Genomic DNA, 18,179 nt, shown 5'->3' with positions numbered 1-18,179 from the left:
TACAAACTGACCATAGTCCTCTCAGACGACTCATGCAGATGGAATGGGAGAATTCCAAGCTGTTAATGTGGTCCATTTCCCTACAAGGAATGGACTTTACAGTGGAACACAGACGTGGGGTTATGCATGCCAATGCTGATGGACTTTCCAGGTTTTTCCACTCAGATGATGAGCACTACCGGAATGTAGGTTAGTAACATATCACCTTTCATTTAATTGGGGGTCTATGTTGAAAAGTCTTCCTGTGCACCCCTTTTTTGGTTTGCTGACTGTTATTGCTACAATATTTTTGTATTTTAGGTACCCTCAGGGTCTCCCCTTGGTGTCCTGGGGTGTGGGTACAGGTACTTATAAGGAAAATCCTTGTAAAATAGAGAAATTGCACATTTCACTTCCCACATTAAAGTAAAGTGCTTCCCAAAAGCACTGTTGAGTGAGGGTCTGCAATATGTTCAGATATTCAGAAGCCCTAAAGTCTCTCCTAGGTGTTCCAGGGGTGGGGGGGATCCTATAGATATAGGCACTGTCCCTATAAAAGATGTTTTATAAGCCTTGGTGTTGGAGAAATTTCCCAGTTCATTTGTCCCCATTGCAGATACCCAGCCACAAAGGATGCTTGTTTCCGGTCCAGGGAAGACATGGCTTTGGCAGTTCGGGCTGGACTGTTCCCATGAGGCACAGGGTCAGATTGATTTGCATATGGGGGTGGGGTGAGTGTTTGATTTGCTCAAACGCTCCATCCATCATCCCCTTTTGTATCACAAAGGATAACATAACAAGAAGTTATTAGTTAATAACTAATGTTAGGCATAACCAAAAAGTATCATTCAAGGACTCAAGAGAATGGTATTGATTAATCCAACAACATGCGATTGTTGAATTTATCCTAAAATGTACAGACAAGAAGTTCTAAGACTTTCTTGTCTATAAGCCAAAATCCAGCCTTCCAGTGATCCTCCCTGATTGATCAGCGTTTAGTGGATTAGCCAGGCTGCTTTGATGAGGTGATAAGTAGCCCTGGGGTGACCAGCCATTCTGGGAGGAGAGGGTTCTGCTGCATAGGAATGTCAGAGCAGGGAGAGGGGTCATAAACAATGATCATCAAAGTGAGGAGGGGACAGGCAGAAGAAGCCAGGCTCACATACACCCCTACCCTTTGATCCCAGATAGATGGCAAGCTTTAGGAAGAAATGTGCAGATGCTAGGGGGAGGCAGCTTATGGAGACATGCCATCATGAGCTGGCTCTTGCCTCTCTGCTGATACTTCAGCCATTTTGCATTTTGGAGAAATAGTGCTTTCTGAGAGACCATAGTGAGACACTATGGAGGAAATGGTCATGATCTGGGGTATTGCCCTGCACCTTATTGGACAGATGTGCCCTTCTGCTTGACCCGGAGAACACTGCTTAAAACAAGAAGAAGAAGAAGGGTCCATGCTGTAAGTTCGATTTACACCTTCCAGGCCCTGCACCCTGAAGACTGTGCATGCTGAACAATCTGCAACTACCTCCCTGTGGACCTAACTTGCTTCAAAAGGACTAAAGAGTGCACTCCCCACAAACTGCAGGTTAACATAGCTCACCTGGACCATCACCACCAAGAATCCCCAGCCTGGAGTACTACCAGTGGATGGGAAGGGTTTTCGCCAAGTGGATTGTGGGAACTGAACTCCCAAACTTTCAAGGACCATCTTGGAGATTTCAGACCCTTATAGTGATTTATGGACACCTTGGGACCCTCTGAGAAACGTCAGGAATTCGTTCCAGAGTTTAGGAGAACTTTGGAGCAACTTTGAAAAAAAGTTCCATAAATGGACCGACTCTGCCTGGCCAGCCAAGCCGGCAACCCTCAACTGCGACCTGGCCAGCTGTCCAGGTTGCTCTTGCTGAAATGCTCCGGAGGTCCGACTTCCAGAGTTTGACCAGGAGCTGGTCGAATCCCAAGGCGGCGAACCCTCACGGTAGCCAAGCTGGTTAAGAGCATGGAGGGACCCCTGTTAAAAAAAGCTCTGTAAAAGTTTCTAAGTCCAAATGTAGAAAAGGTGAGTGGGACCAACCGTGAGATTCAAGCTGCCCACCTTCAACCATGAGTGGGCCTGCATCTCTGGTTCGTCCCGCTGGAAAGCTCCTGAGGTCTGACTTCTATTGGTTTGACAGTGAGCTTGTCGTAAGGCAAGCCAGGGTACCCTCACTGAATCCAGACTGACTCAGAGCTTCAAGGGACTATAGGAAGAAAAGCTCCAGAGAAATTTCTAAGTCAGGAGGTAAAAACTTTGACCGAGGCCTACCCCAAGTGGTAGCATTGTGATTGGCCTGAAACTTTAACTTTGTCCCGGTTTAGTGCGCCCGTATGTCCCAATAGGCGCTATAGGTTTTGTTTTGGTTTCATTTGAAAGATAGAAAATATTTCCTATTTTTGTAAATTAGGGTTTTTAAATGCTTTACAGATCTGTCTCTAAAGTGAAGCTTGCCTGCTTGCAGCCAATCTACCAAGGGTTGAGCATGGGAATCATTTTCTGAGACCTATTCTGCGCCCTATATTGTGTTAGTGGCCTTATTGCCAGTAGTGGGTATATATTTACCACCACTAATAATCCACTTTCTAACTGTGGTTTATATATTATTTTGATTGATTTAATATTCTTAAAATGGTTGCTAAAGAGAAGGATGACAATCTGGAAAATAAGAACTGACAAAAAAAATAGAACTGAGGTGTCACCTACACGGCAGGGCAAACACAAAGGAATGAGTGGGAAAACATGAAGGGCATGATTGACTTAATACTGCAGTCCATGTACCACAACAATACAGGTGACAGGGCGCTCAACTACATTTATAAACAATGTTATGCATTTGGCTTACACTAACAGAAATGGCAAAAGGTGGGTTCTTGCAACAGATCTTGAGTAACACTGGGATTTAGCTACCACAGGTCCTCAGGAGTTAAATAAACCAGCCGTGCTCCACGGGTCAATTTCTCGGCCAAATAGCCTGTAGCACATTTTTCTGAAAGATTCTGCCCCACAACATCCCAACATTTTACCTGCACATGATTTCCTGGTTGTTGCTTTAGCATGGACCTTCGATGTAAAGAGACTATACCAGTGGCTATGGATAGTCAATGAGCGTTTGTCCAGGAAATATTTTCCTTCTTCTTAGCAAAACTTAGCAGATGTGTAAAGTACTTGTGCAAAGAGGAGTTCACATAGCTGACAACTTTCCAGCAAATTCCATATGAGAGCCAAGTAATCAGCATTGTACTTAATCAGGATACACATTAGGGATTCACCTTTGCCTCAGCCAGGGCTTGAACGAAAGGGACCAAAATGTCCCAGAGATCCCCCATTTGGGGGCATATTTACAATAAAGTGATGGAGTGCAGTATTAACCTTGTTCCGCCACTTTAGAAACTCAAGGGTTCGCCATTTTCATTTATTTATTTATTGCCCTCATCTCACCAATAAGCGTCTGCAATTCTTAAAAGGAAGCCGTCATTCCGATCTGTGCACCCCGCGGCTACTGCATTTGCTTAGGCCATACCAGACCAGACCCTTTGTTGGAAGCTTGGTGTAATAATAGTACCAGAAGGAGGGGTGCCCCATATTTATAATAATACGGTGCAGCCCTGCGTTTTCCCCTGTGCTGGCACTAAATGAAGCTGACTAGTGCCAACACAAGTCCCCAGGCACTATAGTGCAAGGGTGCCTGCATTGCAGGGGAAGATTGTTTATGTGCAGGAAGGTGTCCCTTCTCTCACATAAACAATCTGAAATGGCGAATTGTAACTTCTATGTTTGCTGCATTGAGCAGCATACACAGAAGTTGCAACTTGTCATTTTTACACTGATTATTTATGTGCAGCAAGGGACACCTTCCTGCATATAAACAATCAATGGCATTTTGCTGTTTCTATGTGTGCAGCACAGATAGAAACAGAAAAAAAGGAGGAGAAATAAAGTATTTCACCTCTTTGTGCCTGTTTAAGACCACGTTTGCCCTGCTATTAATTCAAGCGCTGCACCATATTTACGTCACCCTTGTAAATATGGGGCAGCATCATACTCAATGGGTGTTGCAGTGGAACGCTCACTGCAACACCCATTGCTCACCCCTTTCATGCTAAGTATAGTGTGAAAGGGTGCCTTATTTACAAGGCGAGAAGAAACAACAACCAGGGTTTGGCTTTTACGCAGCAAGGCCGCGCCAATGTATAAATCAACAAAACAAATGCCAGTGCTGCAACATTAGTGTGGACATAAATGTTGAAAACAATGACCAAAACAATTGCTTTCAAGAAACAACTTTTTCCATTTCATGCAAAAGTCAGAAACCTTTATTTCAATTCTTTTTCATTTTTTCTACATTAAAGTCAATATTTTTGACACAATTTTTTCTTTTTAGAAACAAGATAAGGAACTATTTTTATTTAAAAAGGAAGCACCATGGAGTGTTCTAACACATTCAACCTCTAAAATTTAAAGGACAAGAAAACGTCAATCATACAGTGTCAGACTCATTAACCTATTTGCCACATCCAACCACATACTCACTTCATTCATACACTACCCACCCAGGAAACCAAATTTGGGGGACCAAAATAATTTTTGGGGTGGATCACAGAAAATTACTTTTTTTGCACATTTATGTACACGGAACCTATGTGTACAAAGATTATAGGCCGTCAAAATTGATTACAAAACTCAAAACATATACATTTTAGAGGTTGAATGTGTTAGAACACTCCATGGTGCTTCCTTTTTAAATAAAACTAAAAATAGTTCCTTATCTTGTTCATAAAAAGAAAAAATAGTGTCAAAAAGATTGACTTTAATGTAGAAAAAATGAAAAAGAATTGAAATAAAGGTTTCTGACTTTTGCATGAAACGGAACAAGTAGTTTCTTGAAAGCAATTGTTTTGGTCATTGTTTTCAACATTTATGTCCACAGTGATGTTGCAGCACTGGCATTTGTTTGGTTGATTTATTTACAAGGCAACGTTAAGCCACGTTAAGTGGCTTAATGCTGCCTTGTCATCATCATCAAAGCTTTATTCGAGGGTTATACTCATAAAAGCACAAACATACATTTAAAATACATCATTAAAAAGATTGTGTCCTGATTATACAATAAGTTTTAAAACAGTTGTGCAGACATAGACAATAATCAGAAAAACTTTGATGCATGATTGCACAGAAGCCACAAGAAATACCCCAATCAATTTACTTTAGAGAATTGCCCTCCGTCTAATAGACCATGCCCACCCCAAGTACTTTGCTGTTTGTAGGACAACAGGCATATCAGTGGAAGTACAAAGTATTCGTAGGGCCTCTACACCCCTAAATGTCCCTAGGTTTCTACAGACAGGGACTAACCAGACTTTTCTCGGGGTGGTGTAAGCTTTGCACAAAAATAGAAAGTGGCCTATACTTTCGTTTGCTGCACCACAGGCTGGACAACAAGTGGTGGAGGAGCTCCTACACCTACCTGTCAATGATCTCAAAGGAAGGGCACCTGATCTTAACTGGAAGAAAAGCTTCCTATCCCCAGGATTGGTAATGCTGTCCCAATATGGTTCCAAGACAGGATACAGTTTGATTACCACAAAACGCCCCGTCATGGAATCGGATCTAGTTTTATTCCAGAGTCTTCCAGCTACCCAATCCCAATATAGATCTTTGCCACATCCAACCACATACTCACTTCATTCATACACTACCCACCCAGGAAACCAAATTTGGGGAACCAAAATAATTTTTGGGGTGGATCACAGAAAATTACTTTTTTTGCACATTTATGTACACGGAACCTATGTGTACAAAGATTATAGGCCGTCAAAATTGATTACAAAACTCAAAACATATACATTTTAGAGGTTGAATGTGTTAGAACACTCCATGGTGCTTCCTTTTTAAATAACACTAAAAATAGTTCCTTATCTTGTTCATAAAAAGAAAAAATAGTGTCAAAAAGATTGACTTTAATGTAGAAAAAATGAAAAAGAATTGAAATAAAGGTTTCTGACTTTTGCATGAAACGGAACAAGTAGTTTCTTGAAAGCAATTGTTTTGGTCATTGTTTTCAACATTTATGTCCACAGTAATGTTGCAGCACTGGCATTTGTTTGGTTGATTTATTTACAAGGCAACGTTAAGCCACGTTAAGTGGCTTAATGCTGCCTTGTCATCATCATCATCAAAGCTTTATTCGAGGGTTATACTCATAAAAGCACAAACATACATTTAAAATACATCATTAAAAAGATTGTGTCCTGATTATACAATAAGTTTTAAAACAGTTGTGCAGACATAGACAATAATCAGAAAAACTTTGATGCATGATTGCACAGAAGCCACAAGAAATACCCCAATCAATTTACTTTAGAGAATTGCCCTCCGTCTAATAGACCATGCCCACCCCAAGTACTTTGCTGTTGCTAGGACAACAGGCATATCAGTGGAAGTACAAAGTATTCGTAGGGCCTCTACACCCCTAAATGTCCCTAGGTTTCTACAGACAGGGACTAACCAGACTTTTCTCGGGGTGGTGTAAGCTTTGCACAAAAATAGAAAGTGGCCTATACTTTCGTTTGCTGCACCACAGGCTGGACAACAAGTGGTGGAGGAGCTCCTCCACCTACCTGTCAATGATCTCAAAGGAAGGGCACCTGATCTTAACTGGAAGAAAAGCTTCCTATCCCCAGGATTGGTAATGCTGTCCCAATATGGTTCCAAGACAGGATACAGTTTGATTACCACAAAACGCCCCGTCATGGAATCGGATCTAGTTTTATTCCAGAGTCTTCCAGCTACCCAATCCCAATATAGATCTTTGCCACATCCAACCACATACTCACTTCATTCATACACTACCCACCCAGGAAACCAAATTTGGGGAACCAAAATAATTTTTGGGGTGGATCACAGAAAATTACTTTTTTTGCACATTTATGTACACGGAACCTATGTGTACAAAGATTATAGGCCGTCAAAATTGATTACAAAACTCAAAACATATACATTTTAGAGGTTGAATGTGTTAGAACACTCCATGGTGCTTCCTTTTAAAAAAAAAATAGTTCCTTATCTTGTTCATAAAAAGAAAAAATAGTGTCAAAAAGATTGACTTTAATGTAGAAAAAATGAAAAAGAATTGAAATAAAGGTTTCTGACTTTTGCATGAAACGGAAAAAGTAGTTTCTTGAAAGCAATTGTTTTGGTCATTGTTTTCAACATTTATGTCCACAGTAATGTTGCAGCACTGGCATTTGTTTGGTTGATTAATTTACAAGGCAACGTTAAGCCACGTTAAGTGGATTAATGCTGCCTTGTAAATAAGGTGAAGCCCCTATCTATTGCCACCGGACAGTCGCTAAAAGTGACTTTCCTGTAGCCACAGGTGCTTGTCCCCAAAGGGGCATATTTACAAGGCCCTATTGCCACAGGAACGTCCCTTTTAAAGATACGTTCTTCACCTTTTTTACAAGCCAGTGTTAAGCCACTTAACGTATCTTAACGCAACCTTGTAAATAAGGCACCCTTTCACTCTATACTTAGTGTGAAAGAAGCGGGCAATGGATGTTGCGGTGGGCGTTCCAATGCAACACCCATTGATTTTGACACTGCCCCTTATTTACAAGGGTGGAGTAAATAGGAGGTACCACCAAAAGACCCTAAAAAAACTGGTGTTAACATGGCAAAACGAGGAGATAGGCCTTTTTTCTCCATGCTTTTGCTGTTTCTGTGTGTGCTGCATTGTGCAGCATATATTGAAACAGCAAAAAGCCATACATTATTACTTATGTGCAGGAAGGTGTGCAGGAAGGTGTCGCTTACTGCACATAAACAATCATTTTAAAAAGGACGAGTTGCAACTTCTATGAGTGCTGCACAAAGCAGCACATTTAGAAGTTACAAATCGCCATTTAAGATTGTTTATGTGCAGGAAGGGATACCTTCCTGCACATAAGCAATAATTTCCCCCAAAGCAGGCCCCCTTACTACATGGTGCTAGGCAGCTGAAGTTACCACCAGGGCATGGGGAAACGCAGGGTTGCACTGTATTGTTATAAATACGGTGCAACCCTGCATTTCAGAAGTGGCGGAGCGCGGCGTTTAGCCTAGAAGGCTAACACCGCCCTGTGTCACTGCTTTGTAAATATGCCCCCAAGTGTTTTACAGCCAGCTAGATTAAGAGAAAATGTCGCTGACGGTATTTCCGCAATGCATTTCAAAACCTCCATAAGTTAAATGTTTAAAATGGTAAACTTTAAAAGAATTTGTCACTTGTTTTGAAAATTGGTTTGCTAAAGATGCATTATTCATAAAGAAACTCGAGGGATACTACAAGTTACTTTTTAGAAATAGTCATAAATAGATTTATGAGCTGAATTGTATTTCGCATTAGAGAATTGAGGTTTGCAATTCAAACTTCAGCCCAGGAAAGTGATCTATGATATACACTGAGACGTACATTTATGGTATATAAATAATACTGTATCACGAAAATATAAAAAGAAATCATTGTAAGATCTTTTTACTTACTTTCAACTTCCTTTATCTTCATTTCCCATGGGATGCACGAAGTTTTGAAATTGTCAAAATCTCTTTTAAATTTAATCCATTTCTGAAAAACAAAATCAATCACTCACATATAAAATACTTAAGTGTGTGAGTTGATCCATGGTTTCAATGCAACAATTAAGTGATTGCTGAGCTGTAAGACTCTATAACAACTTTCAGAAATTGAATAATAATGTCACTAATCTGAGGTTCTTAATAAACGTTAAAGTCTGGATTCCTTAAAATGCACTAGGTAGTATGCATTTCCACTGATTGTGCTTTGGCTGTGAAAACAGTATAAAGAGCCCACAAAATCATTCTCTATTCATCAAACATAGGGACAGAGGTGGTGTATATATGTCTGTGGCATGTGCTCTTCATGCAATAGCCTTTTGTCAAATATGCAGCTGCAGCTTCTATGGATGAGCCCTAGCACAGCTCCAGCCTGATGATGCCCAAACATTCTCTGCTGGGCTCCATCGGACCAGGACCACATGCCCCAGGATCCTTCACCTGCCAGCAGGTGGTCCAGCTACACTTCAGGTGACCAGGCGCATTTAAGGTGGCATAGCCTACCGAAGTGCGGGGCACAAAATTCTCTGTTGGGAACTATCGGAGCCAGGACCACCAGCCCTAGACTCATTCATCCATTGGGAGGCGGTCCAGCTACACCTCCAGCGAACTGGCACATTTTAGGCGTTACAGTCTGCCAAAGCAGGAGATGTGAGCAGCGTATGCCCAGGCGAAGACTAAGTCAAGAGCTGGCCCATCAGTTAAGGATTTTCCCCCCAGTTGTGGAAGAATGTTTGGGTCCTACTTTGGCAAAGTGCTTGATAATGATCAAATAGTAAATAACGTTGTCAAGATCATTGATAGGGTGCTCAAATCAGTCCTAGAGCCTGTATTATCTTCACTCAGGGCCACAGAAGTTTCTCTCAAGCAGCTAGTAGAACAAGACTCTCACAAGTCATCTTTGAGTGGTCCAGAGAAATTGGGAACTGATCGCAGAGCCAGTAAATCCAGACTGGTAATAGGACACTTAAGCAAAACAACTACTAATTCCTCCACACTGAGCATTATGGAAGCCCCTCACCCTAATGTTATGCCTTCATCTAGAGATACCCAAGTAAGGTCACAATTAAGGCATACCTAATCTCAGTCACACACTACTATAGTTCGGAACTGTTTCTCCCACACAATGCATTCAGATAATCTATCACATCCAAAGGCACTGCAATTTTCTCTGGAAACTACCCCGCCTGTGATTGTTCTAAAAAATGTTCACACTTTACATTCATATCAAACTGAAGATGATCTCCAACTTAAAAACAAAGTTAGCCATTGGATGGGAAAAACACTTGGAAACACCAGAAATTGGGAGATTGTATAATGATATTATTGCTGTCCAGAGGGCCACTTCGGTGGGAAATTGTCCTAAAATGGAGATAGGGGTATTTGTTGTTATCAGTTTAAAGACCCATAAATGATTGCTTTATTTTGGTATATATGCCAAATTGCTCTGGTATCGTGGACGGTAACATAAAAGTGACCCTTTGGGGCTATGCTTGCAAACAAATCAACTGTGCAATTCCTAATAATGCTCTTCTCGTGGATTAGGAAAGCATCACTTCTGATAGAGACCAAGAGCAGGTATACCCCCTTCAACCTGTGGAGCAGGTAGATTGACTTCCAACCATAGAGAGATCAGAAGGTACCAGGCCCGCTGTCCTTGATTTGCTCCTTCCCATGATTTCCCCCGTTCACAAGGTTAATGTATCTGCAAAGGTTGTATGATGGAATCCCTATGCATGTACCCCGTATGCCTTTACAATGCAGTTACTACCCAGACTGCGACATTGCCGCCTGTTACTTCACCGCGCAAGTCGTTACAACGACTAACTTTAGGGAGTGCTGGACTTTGGAATAGTATAAATTACTATTCCAACTCCAGACTACGCAACAGTAGGGAAGGTATTAGCCTAGAAAAAACAAAACCAGTCTAACAACACGCCCCGACCGCAAGTCATCGTAATGACTTGCTGGTTAATGTAAAGCGTGGTAATGTTGGAGTCTACTAGTGACTCCGCTGTAAAGGCTGGTCGTTGTTGAGACTGCGGGGTACAGGATATTTCCCATCTGCAGATGATGACTCCACTATTTAGAGTAATGAGGACTCTTCTACGTTGTTGACCTTGAACTCTGGACCATCAAAGTCTCATTTATCAGTACACATTGATATAATAAACTGCACTCCAATAGGCTCTAGTATGCACTTTAAACTCTCATGCAGCTACCACACAAAATGTTTAGTTAATGTCCTAGAATGTGGCTGGTCTTGCTAGAAAGCTCAGAGATTCCTCTTGGTCCACTACGATAAATGAATGTAAAATTGTATGTCTGCAGGAGACCTGGGTCTGTGGTAATATATTACCTACTGGCGGTCGCCAGTAGGTATATATAGTTAGGATTTTTTCCCTATGGGATTTTTGAAAATTCTATGTCTAATAACTTTGGCGTTTGTGGACGGAATTGGCTGAAATTTTCTGGGAAATGGAACATTTTGTTTCTGAGCAGCCCCTGAAAATTTGGGGGGGGGTTCGTCCAGGGGGGGCCGAGAAAAAGGGGGGTCCCAAAACGTGTTTTTAACATTGAGTTTTCCATAGGGCGGTGGGCCTCATTTTTAGCCCGAACGGCTGAATGGATTTGCACGAAACTTGGCAAAATTGTAGGGACTGGTAGCCCGATGTGCCTTTTGTAGGTCTCAATATATGTGCTCCAGTGGATTTTGAGAAATTAACGTTTAAAAAAAGATATATATCTGTAACAGCGGACCGGGCAGCTCCCCGGTTCGCGGACCGGGGCGCGTACCAGAACTTCGCGTAGCGAAGCTGATTGGCTCTCCGGCGTCTGTCAACATTCCAAACAGTCCGGAGCGGCCGCCATCTTGTCTCTCGGTAGGATTGAGAGACAAGAGGAGGCCAAAACAAAGGGGGAAATAACCATAAGGGGGCATAGTAGATCCTCCCTGACCCCCTAGGTTTAATGTGGAGGCTTTAAAAGGGCCCCGCGGGGCAAAAAAAAATATTTTTTTGTTTGTTTTTTTGCGTGGGTAGCGCCCGGTCCGCGAACCGGGAAGCGTTCTGGGCAGCGTACTACAATGAAAAATGAATGATAGACTTTTCAAATGCTGTATGTTAATTGATTGTTGGTTTTGTTGATTATTTTTTATTTTCTTTATTTTTTAAGCATTTTTTTTTATTGTGATTGTGTTTCATAATTTATTAAACTTTCTAACATTTCATTGTCAGAAATTTCATAATTATCATGGAATATACATTGTAGTCTCTGAGGGTGTAAAATGTCCTCATTTGCAAGGAGGTTATCTACTGCTTGTACACATTGCAGTAGTTCATTGTCCCAAGTTTCATCGAAAAATTCAATATCATTTTCATCAATGATTTCTTGGCTGCTCTCTTGCAGGACAATTTGAAATTCAACTTTCTGTTCGCCTTCCATTTTGCCTGAAATTTAGATTAAAAAAATATATATTAGTAGAGATAGGGCACTGTTGGGATTAATTTTAGATAGGCAGTTTTTATCAGTGAATTTATCTTTGGGCAGTGTATAGTATCAGAGTGGAAGTAGGAATATAAAAAAGTGTATGTGATTTAACGTAAGTAAATTCATAATTATACAAGAGAAGCCTAACTCCATCCACAACTATAACAGAGAAGTCTATCTAAATCTATAACTACTACAGAGGGATAGTATATAACTATCAGAAAAAGTTTACCATATTAACTTATAGTGCACAATATACTTCAGTTTTAAAAATAAAAACTTACCTTTAGAAAGAAGTTGAAGGAATTAGTGAAAATACTATTGAAATGTACACCAAGAAGTAGTAGTCAAAATGGCTGTGTTTTCTTCTCTTCCTTTATATATATTGAGGTATATAACCAATGAAATGTCAGGTAAAAAAAGTAGAAAATGAAAGTAACATTTTCATTGGTTGTCAATTCCAACACTTCAGATGTGTTTTGTGAAGTAATTTACCTCAGGGTATTTAGAGAGGTCTACAGGCTAAATGGCTCAATGGAATTCCAATCAAATTTGTGAAAATGGTAGGGATTGGTATGTAGTATGAGCTAATCTATATTTGGTGAAATTGTCTCCAGTGGCTTTTCTGTGAACTACTTTCCCACCTTTTTTGATGGTGCGCTTCCCAGAGAGCGACCCGGTACGCGAACCGTTGAGCGCCTCGGTTCGCGGACCTTAAGCGTTCCGGGAGTCCACCATTTTGTGTTTCGGTCGAATTAAGATACAAGATGGAGGGCAAATAATGTTCAGAATGGGTAGAAGGGGGCACGGTAGAGTTATCTTGACCCCCTAGGTTTTGTGAGGGTGGCTGAGGAGGCTTATATGTGCGAAAAAAAAACATTTTTTAAAAAAATTTCGCGAGGTTAGCTCCCGGTTCGCGTACCGTGTAGCGCCCCAGGGAGCGTACTTTGTTGAAAATTAGTGAAAAATGTTAGAGTAAAATAATAATTGTGAGTGATTAGATGTAGGGTAGCTCTGAGAAGAGCTTTTGGGTTTATGGTACATTTAGGTACTTATAAATAGGTACCAATGCACATTCTTAAATTCAGAGTGAAAATTCTGTTGCCCTCATCTGAGAAGTGAACTCCATCTCCTCTGTAGATATCTTGCATGTAGTAACGCAAGTTATTGTTGTACAGGGAGCCCATTCCATGGTCTCTCATGTAAGCTGAAACAGATTTGTTTACATGCTTCCTCGACTTCTCAATTTGTGGACAAAATTGGTTTGACCACCTCCATTTCTGTCTTTGGCATATATTTGAATATACCAAGGCAGTCTGAGGAAAAAGTGCCATTAATTGCTCAAAGGTGTCCTTTAAAAGCATTTCCAGACCTACACCAGTCAAAGTGCCCAAGTCATTACCTCCACAGTGCACAATTAACAGGTCAGGTTTGGGCAAATGCATAAAGGTTTTCACCAATGGTATCAATTGGTGACATTTTAATCCTCTGTGGCCAAACCACTTAATTTCCACATCTTGTAAATTGAGGTTAGGTAAATTCCTGTTTTCAACGTACCTTTGAGCCCAGTGAATATAACTATGTCCAACAATCCAGACAGAAAACATGGTGAGAGAAGGTTCTCCTGCAGTCAGATGAATTGTGGCAATGAAATGGCAGTTGAAAAAATGAGAGTGTAAAATGAAAAAAAACTGTGGAGTTTCTGTGTTCATGAAGCAGTAACAGTGATTGGTGGATTTTGATTGCTGAAAACAGAAAGTTAGGGTGCACGGATGTGTTCTTTGAAAGATGTATTTTGAGTGGTCAATAAAAAATCATTAAATGAAAGAATGCACTGGATATGCAGGTGCACTGAGAGTTCAGAGTTCAATTGCAACATTGTTGTGTGAACTTGCAAACAACAGAGGTCTTCCAAGAGGTGGTTGCCATGCAGAAAGGGCAGAAAGGGCAGAGGGGGGAAGGGTTTTCATTTGAAAAAAAGTGAGGGAAGAGTTTTGATTGGGTGACATGAGAGATATGTGTGAAGAATTACAGCATTTCTGTGCTTTTGATAGCTGCAGACTCTGGAGTGCATACCTTTTGCTCTGCTGAAGACAAATTGGTGTGTTTCTGAGACTGTTTTCAAACTCAAAGTATTTGCTAAGGTGAGAAAATATTTCTTTAATTTAGATAGAGAATAGTGTGCTTTAAGGAGAAAATTATGAATTATGTGGCGCAAATTGCTTGTAAATATGCTCCCACCTGTGCATGGAAAATTTAGATTTTGAATGTTTGTGTTACATAGCCATGTTAAAAGTGATACAAACATGCTGCAAAGGCAATCAAAAAACGCTTTTATGTGTCTTAAGGACATTTTAAGTAATTTTCCCATGTGCAGTGTTTTGAAATTATGATTTGAAAATCGTTTTTGGGGAAAAGGAATTGTTTTTAAATTTATGACAAGGACATAATGGTGTATGCTTCTTTATAAGGCAAATGACTGTCCCTGATGTTATTTTTCCCATTTTAATGTAAGACCTTTCTCTGTGGCGCAAATTGCTTGTAAATATGCTCCCACCTGTGCATGGTAAATTTAGATTTTAAATGTTTGTGTTACATAGCCATGTTAAAAGTGACCCAACCATGCTGGAAAGGCAATCAAAAAACGCTTTCATGTGTCTTAAGGACATTTTAAGTCATTTTCCCATGTGCAGTGTTTTGAAATTATGATTTGAAAATCGTTTTTGGGGAAAAGGAATTGTTTTTAAATTTATGACAAGGACATAATGGTGTATGCTTCTTTATAAGGCAATTGACTGTCCCTGATGTTATTTTTCCCATTTTAATGTAAGACCTTTCTCTGTGGCGCAAATTGCTTGTAAATATGCTCCCACCTGTGCATGGCAAATTTAGATTTTGAATGTTTGTGTTACATAGCCATGTTAAAAGTGATACAAACATGCTGCAAAGGCAATCAAAAAACGCTTTTATGTGTCTTAAGGACATTTTAAGTAATTTTCCCATGTGCAGTGTTTTGAAATTATGATTTGAAAATCGTTTTTGAGGTAAAGGAATGTTGTTAAAATTTATGTGCGCCATATGCCCCCAAATTTCTTTTTCAAGGGTGCAGCAGGGTGTTATTGAGACACCCCTGCACCTTTGGAAAAATTCCTAATTTGCGATGAGCAAATTGTTAATCGCAAATTGCACCTTCATTTATATGAGCCTCCTAGCCCATGGAAATGAATGGGTAATTTGCAATTAGCAATTTGCTCATCGCAAATTTGGAATGGTAAAGAATCGCTATTTATTCCTTAAAATTCGCTATTTTGGAAATGCAAAATAGTTATATGATACATATGGCGGTTGATGTCTAACAAGATAAGAAGCTTAGGGATACATTTATGATGACTGGCGCAATGAAGTGGACATCACTTACTTCATTGGTAGAGCTTTACATGTATTATGTCCTCTGTATTCTTCATCAAGCGTAACTTTAATCTGCAATCCTGAGTAGGCCTCACCTTAAACAAACCTCTGGATAGGCCACATCTTATTGTCATCCTGAATTAATCATTTAAAATGCTAGGGACAGATTTATGATAGGTGTATGCCTCTTTTGCGCCACTTAGAAAACACTGTCCATGGGGAAATGACTTAAAATGTCCTTAAGACACATGAATGTGGTTTTTTAAAGCGTTTGCAATTTTTTTGGGTCACTTTTAACATGGCTATGTGACTCAAACAGTCAAAATCTAAATTCGCCATGCACAGGTGGGAGGATATTTACAAGGAATGTGCTCCATGGGGAAAGGTCTTATAATGTAACATGGGAAAAATGACATCAGAGACACTGAAATGCCTTATAGAGAAGCATACACCATTATGTCCTTGTCATAAATTTGCAAACCATTACTTTTCCCCAAAAACGATTTTCAAATCATAATTTGAAAACACTGCACATGTGGAAATGACTTAAAATGTCCTTAATTCAAAATTTGCTATTCCTTATTTTGCGATTGCACTGAAGGATTTGCAAATTTTGCGATTCCTTAAATGCAATGTATCAAACAAAAAATATGTAAAAAATGATATTAAGGATTTGGAAACTACCACCAACTTCTAGTTTGTGGTAATTTGCGAATTCTTTTCAAAAAGCATTTTTTTCCAAAAAACAAAAGGTCCCATATGACGCCCATACATGCCCTTAGGGCATGTATGTGTGCCATATGCCCCCAAATTTCTTTTTCAGGGGTGCAGCAGGGTGTTCTTGAGATACCCCTGCACGCTTGAAAAAATTCCTATTTTGTGATGAGCTAATTGCTAATCGCAAATTGCAACCTTCATTCCTATGAGCCTCCTAGCCCATGGAAATGAATGGGTAATTTGCAATTAGCAATTTGCTCATTGCAAATTAGGAATGGTAAAGAATTGCTATTTATTCCTTAAAATTTGCTATTTAGGAAATGCAAAATAGTTTGATGGTACATATGGTGGTTCATCTGTAACAAGATAAGAAGCTTAGGGATACATTTATGATGACTGGCGCAATAAAGTGGACATTACTTACTTCATTGGTAGGCCTTTACATGTATTATCTCCTCTGTATTCTTCATCAAGCGTAACTTTAATCTGCAATCCTGAGTAGGCCTCACCTTAAACAAACCTTTGGATAGGCCACACCTTATTGTCATCCTGGATTAATCATTTAAAATGCTAGGGACAGATTTATGATAGGTGTATGCCTCTTTTGTGCCACTGTGCGTCACTTTTATGATGCAGCGGCGGTGCTAATTTGCAATTAGCAATTTGCTCATTGCAAATTAGGAATGGTAAAGAATTGCTATTTATTCCTTAAAATTTGCTATTTAGGAAATGCAAAATAGTTTGATGGTACATATGGTGGTTCATCTGTAACAAGATAAGAAGCTTAGGGATACATTTATGATGACTGGCGCAATAAAGTGCACATTACTTACTTCATTGGTAGGCCTTTACATGTATTATCTCCTCTGTATTCTTCATCAAGCGTAACTTTAATCTGCAATCCTGAGTAGGCCTCACCTTAAACAAACCTCTGGATAGGCCACACCTTATCGTCATCCTGGATTAATCATTTGAAATGCTAGGGACAGATTTATGATAGGTGTATGCTTCTTTTGTGCCACTGTGCGTCACTTTTATGATGCAGCAGCGGTGCAAAAGATTTGCTATGAGGCGACAAAATTACAAATTGATGCATTTAGGCAGATATGTCATGGTGTAAAAAAAACGTACCACATGAAACCGATGCAGCAGTGATGCAAAAGATGCACCATGTCGCAAGACAGGCCTCACTTGGGGCCATATGTATCAAGCTAATTAGCATTCGCAAAGATCAAAATTCTACGAATTTCGGCCTTTGCGAATGTTAATTAGACAAATGGTATGTATCAAACAAGTTTGATGCAAAATAAGGAGTAGCAAAATTTGCTATTCCTTATTTTGCAATTGCACTGAAGGATTTGCTAATTTTGTGATTACTTAAATGCAATGTATCAAACAAAAAATATGTAAAAAAATGACATTAAGGATTTGGAAACTACCACCAACTTCTAGTTGGTGGTAATTTGTGAATTCTTTTCAAAAAGCTTTTTTTCCAAAAAACAAAAGGTCCCATATGACGCCCATACATGCCCTTAGGGCATGTATGTGCGCCATATGCCCCCAAATTTCTTTTTCAGGGGGTGCAGCAGGGTGTTCTTGAGACACCCCTGCACCCTTGGAAAAATTCCTAATTGCTAATCGCAAATTGCAGCTTCATTCCTATGGGCCTCCTGCTGCATGGAAATGAATGGGTAATTTGTAATTGGCAAATAGGTCATCGCAAACTAGGAATGGTAATGAATCGCTATTTATTCCTTAAAGTTCGCTATTTAGGAAATGGAAAAAACTTTGATGATACATATGGCGGTTCATCTCCAACAAGATAAGAAGCTTAGGGATAGATTTATGATGACTGGTGCATCACCAGGGATGTGTCAGTCATCCTGCGCCGCTGTTCCGCCACCCATGGTGTGCTGCATTTACAATGCGGGGCATC

The 18,179-nt window shown here is 40.0% G+C and overlaps 1 protein-coding gene across 1 annotated transcript in view; it reads right to left on the bottom strand.

The window, feature by feature from the left end:
- The window catches only part of LOC144820192 (transmembrane channel-like protein 2-A), a 583,588-nt gene that overhangs the window by 430,881 nt on the left and 134,528 nt on the right, over positions 1–18,179 (bottom strand). The window contains exon 4 of the mRNA XM_078677803.1: positions 8,540–8,621. Coding sequence (XP_078533929.1) covers positions 8,540–8,621 — 82 coding nt within the window. The remainder of the gene's footprint in view (positions 1–8,539; positions 8,622–18,179) is intronic.

Source organism: Lissotriton helveticus, chromosome 2_1, assembly GCF_964261635.1.
Source record: "Lissotriton helveticus chromosome 2_1, aLisHel1.1, whole genome shotgun sequence".
In the NCBI taxonomy this organism is placed as follows: Eukaryota; Metazoa; Chordata; class Amphibia; order Caudata; family Salamandridae; genus Lissotriton; species Lissotriton helveticus.
This window is presented reverse-complemented; position numbering and strand designations above follow the sequence as displayed.